Below are 7,575 nucleotides of genomic sequence, written 5' to 3'. Positions count from 1 at the left end.
TACTCGGGCCTCGAAAGGCCTGTTCATTGAAAAGGAAGGGGACGGGGTCTTCGGGAAAGGCCTCGGGTCGGCGCCCGCTCCTCTTCGCGGCGGTCAGCGCAAGGGCCCCGAGGCTCTGCGCGCGAGAGAGACCGGAGGCCGAGGCCTCCGACCCAGGCAGAAAGGAGCCGGAGGCCAGTGACCTCTGCACGGGGCCAGGCCCGAGTCGCGGCCCCAAGCCGCGTCCGCTCGCATTCAATTCTACACCGTGCGGTCTGGTCTCTCCTCCTCCCAGCCAGGCTCGGCCGGCACCCGAATTCGAACAAGGACCGGTCTCCGGTGTCTGGAAGGGCGATCTTCTTTCGGCGGCGCGGGGACGGGAGGAGAGGGAGGAGGGAGAGAAGGAGAGGCAGAAGGAGAGGAAGGGTAGGGGGGAGACAGACAGACAGACAGACAGACTCTGGGAAGGGAAAACCGCAGTTACTTTCTCCCTTCCTTCTCCTCCTTCCCAAATTAGCTTCCAGACCTCAGTCTTAGAGCCCCAAGCCCACCTGGAGAGCTTTCTGTTATGACCGACCTAAAGTCAGTCAGACCTGGAAGTCCGTGTATGTGTGTTGTAAAAAGTTCCTACGGTCTGACCTCCTTGGTGGACTCTTTACAGAAAATCATCAGAAACAACGCCAGTGGGTACGTGTGAGATTCCGCTTGCGGAAAAGGGCATCTCCCAGTTTCCATGTTTCCAGCTTCGCTTCCCTTTTAGATGACAGGACCTGGCAGCACCGAGGAGAGCGCCAGGTTGACCTGCTGAGGGCACAGCCACAGTCTCCTCGGGGAACAGGCTTGCAGGAGTTAGCTCTGCAAGGTGATGGGAAGAGAGGGACTAGGAAGGAGACAATTTAGGGTAAAGTCAGGGAGACGAGAAAAAAACTAGAAACGAGAGTCCAAGTGCATCTTTGAGCTATTCTGGGAAAGTGAGAATGTCAATCATTAGACAGAATAATTCCCTGTCCCTGACCTATTGTTTTCTTGGCATTGATGAAAACCAGCTAACTTCTCAGCTAGAGGAACAATGAGGAGTGGTTAAGTTTTCTAGTCACTGAACAGCATCATTGGTAAGTTTCTATGTTTGCTTCCAATCTGCTTTGATGGGTTGTTGCTCTTCCAAAAACTATTCCAACTCTTCAAATTCCTTCACATAATTCAGCTTTTTGTACTAAGAGTGATGAGGAAGAAGAAACAAGGAGGGTACTGCCGCAGAAGGTAAATACTAGGTAAGGGATTTTCACCTTTTCTTGCTAAGGAGATTAAAAGGTTTGCCTGTCATTCATTGTCGGCATCACTTTAAACGGAGTGATTGTCCTGTCAACTGTGAGGCGGTTTGCTGCTTCGAGGGCGGGGAGTCACTACTCGGTAGGTGGCATCATAACTGAAGGTGTCTCCTTGCCAGAAGTTTGCTACACAGAAATCCTACAGAGCCACAAACTCCTTCAACCAAGAGACCCACAAGACCATCTAAATTCACACGTTTTTCTCTGTCCGTGGGCGCAGGGTTAGATGGGACAGCAAACACCATGAATTCAGAACCTCGATTTTGTTTCATTTATTTAAATAAATATAAATATAAATTTTATATAAAACTATTCACAGAAAAAGGGACTTTCAGCACTTGGATTTTAAACTCTTCCCAGGTAAATTTTCAGGAAGCAAGACCTACAGGGTTTACTTTTCTAAATCAATCTCAATTGAATACTTTTATTTTAAAACAACAGGAAATGCATCAAGAAACCCGGTGCTCTTATCAGGTTCTGAAAGACAGCAGGGAAGGGAAAACGGCACGCTCTCAAATAATAAAACCCCATACGGTGCTAAACTTAAACCAACCCTGTTTTTTCTGTTATGTGACACGACCGAGTAGAATCTAGATTATGTACATTTTTAAAAAATCTATTACTGAGAGTGGAGCTTAAACAAATAGGTCAAGGAGGAGATGTGAAGGGTCAGACCCAGCATGCACGCCCTGGGAACGCTCCACTCGTCCTTCTCCAGGTGGGACCACGGAACGGGCAAGGATATTGACCCCTGGGTGCCCGCCGCGTTAGCGTTGTGGGGGCTCCCGGAGACGCTGAGCTGAAGATGAAGGCGACCCTCCCTCATAAAGGGGAGATCTCCTTGTCCTCGTTGGCCGAGGCCGGCGACAAGGAGTCCTCATCCTCAGAGCGCGCGTAATGCGCCTGGCTGCTGACGCACTTGCAGCCCCCGTGACTGTTCCTCTGCGCGCCCTTCCCTTCCTTCTTATGCTTTACCCGGCGGTTCTGAAACCAGATTTTCACCTGCTTCTCTGACAGGTTCAGGTACGTGGCGATTTCGATCCTCCGGAGTCGAGACAGGTACATGTTGGAAGAGAATTCCCGCTCCAGCTCCAGGAGCTGCGTGCTGGTGAACGCCGTCCTCATCCTCTTGCCATTGGGTACCGGGCTGGTGTCCGAGCCCCCTGCACACGGGTTAAGAGAGGGCAGAGAGGTCATTCTCGAGAAATGCGCTCCCACCCCACGTGCCATCCCTTGGAAAAGACGTCTCTCGAGGACCCGCCCGGGAAGCTTAAACAAGTAACCTGTGTCCATCCTGCACGCTTTCCTATTTCCTAGCACATCCTTACTTAACTGAGAAGGGTAGAAACGCCCACAGCAACTAAAGGCCTTAGACGTGTGGGACCTCAAGTCAGAGGATTCAAGGGGACTGGGGTTTGCAGAGTCAGATATTCCCCCTTCGGGCCTAGCTGAGAGGCAGAGGCAGTCAAGCTCAGCCAAAAGTATGGAAAGCTTTAGCCAGTCCTGGTGCCCAATGCCACACTTAAGTTCAAACGCCCACTCTGAACCTCAGCCAGTTAACATCCAGTTTCTTGGTCCTCAGGTTCGAAGTCTCTAAAGCCCCTATATTACGCAATACTTGGGAACCAGATACCAGGAATGAGGTGCACTAGGCTGCTTGGAGAGTTTGGCGAGCTAACTTCCACCTTCGTAGAACTTCTTGGACCCACTTCACAGTTACACTAAAAGCCCCTCCTCCCACCCCACCCCGCCCCCCGGGCTCCCACTTCCTCCACAGTAGGCGAAGTTTGTTCGTTCCCGAGACCTGAGAAAGCGCGGTGCGCAGGTGCCCAAAGACCCCGCCCTACCCATGGTGAGGCAGTGGAATCTCCGCGGGTCCGCCACGTTGTAGGTGGTGGCGGCGCAGACAGGTGCGTGGTGCTGCGGATGCCCCAAGGCCGCCGCGGCGGCCGCCGCTGCTGCCGCAGCTGCCGCGGCAGCAGCAGAGCCAGACTGTTGGGGCTGGTGGTGGTGATGGTGGTGCTGCGGCGGGTGGTGGTGATGGTGCGCGTGGCTCACGCGCGGGCAAAACTGTGCGTCCCCAGGACCCGAAGAGAATTGACTCTTGAGCAGGGGCAAGGCCCCGGCGCCGCCCGCCGCCCTGCCACCCCCGGCCCCTGTACTCCCAGTCCCTGCGCCCCCGCCGCCGGAGCCCGTCGGTCCCCGAGAGGAGTGCAGGTGCGAAGTGACGCAGAGAGGGCAAACACAGAACGCGCCGCTCTTGCGAGATGGGCAGCCGGTCCCAGACACCGACATCACCAACGGGGACGGCATGCCCAACGGGATGAAGAAATCTGGCCCGGGGTGCGGCTCAGGCAGCGAGGGCTCAGGCCGGGAGGAGTCCTTGATGATGAGCGAGTCGACATAGAAGGAGCGCGACATGTCGAGATGGGTGCGTGGCTGGAGGGCCCGGCTGGTTGCGGTGCCCCCTCCCCTCTCCTGATCAGAGCTCTGCCCTAGGCGCGGCGCGGTTGTGGGCGGTCAAGCCCTCGGGGACGCAGGGGTGTCTGCGTCCGGGCTGCGAACAAAGGGGTCCCTGGAGAGGGCTGATCCTCACGTCCCCCGCCCGGAGCCCCGGCTCCGGGATTTTATAGCCCCCACCCCAGCACGTGATGCTGCTGAGTACGGCTCGGCTCAGGCTCCTCGGCAGCTCCCCACCCTCGGGATAGGCTGCCCGAGTCACAACAGAAGCCGCGAGGAGGGGCGGGCGCGCTGCAGGGAATAACTCCGAGGAGGGGGGTGGGGGAGACTTTGAAAAGTGTAGGTTTTGTTAATTTCGCGGGGAGGCCGGCCTCCTCCCCCTCTTTCTCCACGCTTTCCTGAGAAATCAGAACGGCATCCTCCATCCCACCCTTCTCAAGCCCGGGCCCCAGCCCAACTCCTCCCGGAGCCTGGCCGCAAAGCGCACCAGGTGGGAACTTTGAGACCTTTTGAATGGGGATGCCCAGTGTTCCCTGGTCCTCTGTGCCAGACGTGACTGAGGCGCGATAAAGTGTGAGGCCTGCAGTTTGGGGCAGGATGCGGGCAGAGAACTGGCAGCAGCCCGGTCCCGGAGCTCGGCTTAGGCGAAGGACACACATACGCACAGACTCAGTCCTCCAGCTTTTGGACTTGACCAAGGTCATTCATGTCATTTAGGTGGCTAGTTCCTGAGGGATCCTGGGAGTAAGAGTGAGGCCATCCAGCTGACAAGCTTTTCAATCCAATTCTTGAGAAGCTCTATAACGCCTTTGCACTGGGGGCTCCTCAGATCAAGGACCCTTCCTTGTGTCCCTCCCCTTTTGCCCGGCAGCTCCCCCTTTGGCAGAGAGAGATGTTGAAGAGTCACTTTTTTTTTCTTTCTACAAATGGCTCCACCAGTACATGTCCAGGGCAAGCCCATACACTCCACCCAAGGATTCCTGAGAGAGGACTCAAGCCCTGGCCCCACTGGAGACTGGGCAAGGGTTGGGGAGGCTTTTGCTCTGGGTCCCTCTCTCCCCATCTCCTGCCCCTTTGCGGTTCACAGACTTGGGCAGCTGGCAGACTAACCAGAAAGCTCTAATCCCTCTGCACTCATTTAAAAGCCCGAAAAGATTGCAGGAAATTGAGCCATTGGAGGAATCCAGCCTCTGGTGGGAGAAGTGGTTTGGAAAAGGAAATCTCTGAGTGGCACAGGGTCCAGTGGAGGACCGAGTGGCTATGTGAGAAAGGGTGGCTGCCAGGATAGGGGCTATTGATCTTTGGGAAGGCGAGGTGACTGCTTTCTCTCCTTATCCCTGTAGAAAATGTGTCTGGAGTAGGGAGGGTGAGCAACAACTACAGATCCGATCCTTTCTCCTGAACAACTAACTTTAGGCCTAAATGCACGGCGGCGCTAAGAAACTTGGGGACGGGACTTCCTGCACCTGTGAGAAGCGAGTGCCCAAATCCTAGGGAAGCACCAGCTTCTCAGCTGGGGCCATGGCTGTCTCTCTGTCCTCTGTCCTTCTGTCTCTCCTTTCCCCCTCTCCATCTCTGTGACAGTCTCTCTTGCCTGCTAGAGAAGTGTAATTGAGTTGTAGGGATGCCCCGCTCTGGGGAGCCCAGGATTTATGGATGGCAATTAAAGTTTTATGAATTGCAGCTGAGGCTGGTTATTGAGCTATTTGAATGTGATTAGAATTCAATTAGAAAGTGGTTAGTGGACGGTGGGTCTCCAGAGTGTAAACAGACAGCTATTCCAGAAATGTGCTAATCCAACATCTTGTGACAACAATTAAGGAGTCTCAGGGCTTAACTTTGGGCAACTCAGCTGTAACTACTTTTGTACCACAAGGTCTATCGGTGCAGCCATTGCAGATGCTTAGCCTGAACCTGGCTCTGCCTGGTCCAGTCCAACCTCACTCAAACTGATAGGACCCAGGCAATCCCTGGGGTCATTTCGGCCCCCAAAAGAAGACTGGGAGCTTCATCATCAAGAGGCTTAGTGACAGTGTTTTTTACGGACTTCAGTTATCCAAATAGATGACACAATATCCCCATTCACTTTGCAAGTTTATTATATATATAATATATATATTTATAATATATACTATATTATAAATATATATATTATAAAATAGTATATGTAAAATATATATTACTTGTTCACTTTGCAAATGTATATGCATCTCTCATTTTTCTCCTCTGGGCTACATAGAAGTTAATCCAAAATCTATTTGGGGCTGAAGTTTTGGGTGTCAGTGTTCCCAGCAGTTCTGGGTGTGCTCACAGGAAGAATTCCTACACTAATGTGCTGGGATTTGTGCTTATAGGAGGACCATTTCATTTTGGAGAATTCTAATTACAAACCTTGAGCATCTAATTCAGTTTATACCTGGCTGTGGAAACGTGCAGTTGAAGTTGAAGTGCTAAGGCATTTTTGAAAAAAGTGAGGCTCACCGGGTGAGAGCTTAGGGCTGCAAGGGGGGCAGCAGCTTGGGCCAGACTGACGCCAAAACCAGACCATGTCTGAGAAACTTGCATATTAGGGTACTTGGTTAATTGCTTGAGCCCAATAAGAACATGTACTTGGGGGTCATGTTCCATATTACAGTCTTTCTCTTCTTAGACTTCTCTTTAGCATTCTTTGGATCCCTCAGTGTCCTCCCCATCTGTCTGTCTGTCTTTCCTTTCCTCCACTCCAGCCGGGTCTTCAGAAGCAGGCCTCCCTGTGCCTTACCACCCCCTCCCAAGAAAGCCTACCCTCCATGGCCCGAGGCAGCTTTGCAGCTCTTCCTGGCCAGCTAGAACCTTCCCCAGGACAGCAGCACCTTGAATCAGCTCAGAGCAGAAGCCCACCACCGCCCCCCAAGATGTTGGTAAGCCCCCATGGTGCCCCCACCGCTGCACAATTTTATTTCTCACTGATTCTGTCCGATAAAATTTCATCATCCATTAAGTAATCCCTGAAATGAGAGCTCTTATGAGCCTATAATGAGCTCTAATTGCCACAACTGGGGGAGCCACGTGGAAGGATTTATTCGGTATTAAGCAGTCGGGTACAGAGTACAGGCTGTTACCTAAGCCATTACTTTCATAATTCAAGGAGAAAATTAGTTCTTTTAGTGGGGCATCCTTTGATTTCCTCCTTTTTGCTCGGGATGACAGGATAGTGTTGTCTTCCTTGAGTACAAGGCAATGTCACAAGTGCGTAGGTAACAAAACTGTCCCCGTTCATCCCCACACACACCCCACTCCCCCCCACCCCCCGCTCAGCCTGGAAAGCCACCCCTACCCTGAACTGGGGGAAAATATCAAAGCAGCTCGGAGGTGCCGCCCTCTGCCCCCGGACTCTCCAGCCTGAGCCTGGGTGAGCAGTCCCCTCCCAGCTTAAGCTTGAGATCTGAATTCTTGGTTGTAGATTTCAAAAAGTCTTCCAGAACTTTACCCCCCCCCCCTCAATCAGGGATCACACCTGACCTGAACCCCACAATCCCCTCTTCTTCTCCGTCTTTTTTCCTTCAAGGGCAAAGTCGGAGAAAGCAGAGGGCGGGGACTTAGCGGGGCTTTTTCAACAGGCTCCGGAGTTCTGACCCGTGGCCGCGCTCCGCGGTTCTTTTGGCTGTAACGCCCACTTTGCCCCTCCCTCTGCGCCCCCCAAAGCGTCACCCCCCGTTCCTAGTTCTTTTTTTTTTCCCCTCTCAGTTTCAGGGTTTGTCCACATGGTTCTCCTGCCCCTAACCAAGACCGTGAGCAGGGCGGGACAGCCCGGGAGTCGGCGGGGCCG

General features: G+C 53.3%; 1 protein-coding gene across 1 annotated transcript; it reads right to left on the bottom strand.

Moving 5' to 3' along the window:
• Window positions 1-1,645: 1,645 nt before the first annotated feature.
• GSX2 (GS homeobox 2) lies at window positions 1,646-3,891 on the bottom strand. The gene is made up of 2 exons (XM_037152160.2): window positions 3,155-3,891; window positions 1,646-2,470 (listed from the first exon to the last, which is right to left on the bottom strand). The coding sequence occupies exons 1-2, from the start codon at window positions 3,726-3,728 to the stop codon at window positions 2,130-2,132; spliced, it is 915 nt and encodes a 304-aa protein (XP_037008055.1). The 5' UTR covers window positions 3,729-3,891; the 3' UTR covers window positions 1,646-2,129.
• Between the last annotated feature and the right edge of the window lie 3,684 nt (window positions 3,892-7,575).

Source organism: Artibeus jamaicensis, unplaced genomic scaffold (assembly GCF_021234435.1).
Source record: "Artibeus jamaicensis isolate MK-2021 breed Jamaican fruit bat unplaced genomic scaffold, CSHL_Jam_final contig_889, whole genome shotgun sequence".
NCBI classification, from domain to species: Eukaryota; Metazoa; Chordata; class Mammalia; order Chiroptera; family Phyllostomidae; genus Artibeus; species Artibeus jamaicensis.
Note: the sequence above shows the minus strand (reverse complement) of the source record. Positions and strands in the feature narration are given on the sequence as shown.

Coding starts and splice junctions, on each gene's coding strand:
- GSX2 (XM_037152160.2), bottom strand. CDS start 3,728: ATGTCGCGCTCCTTCTATGTCGACTCGCTCATCATCAAGGACTCCTCC. Junction 2,471..3,154: donor ATTCCACTGCCTCACCATGG/GTAGGGCGGGGT, acceptor ACCCGTGTGCAG/GGGGCTCGGACACCAGCCCG.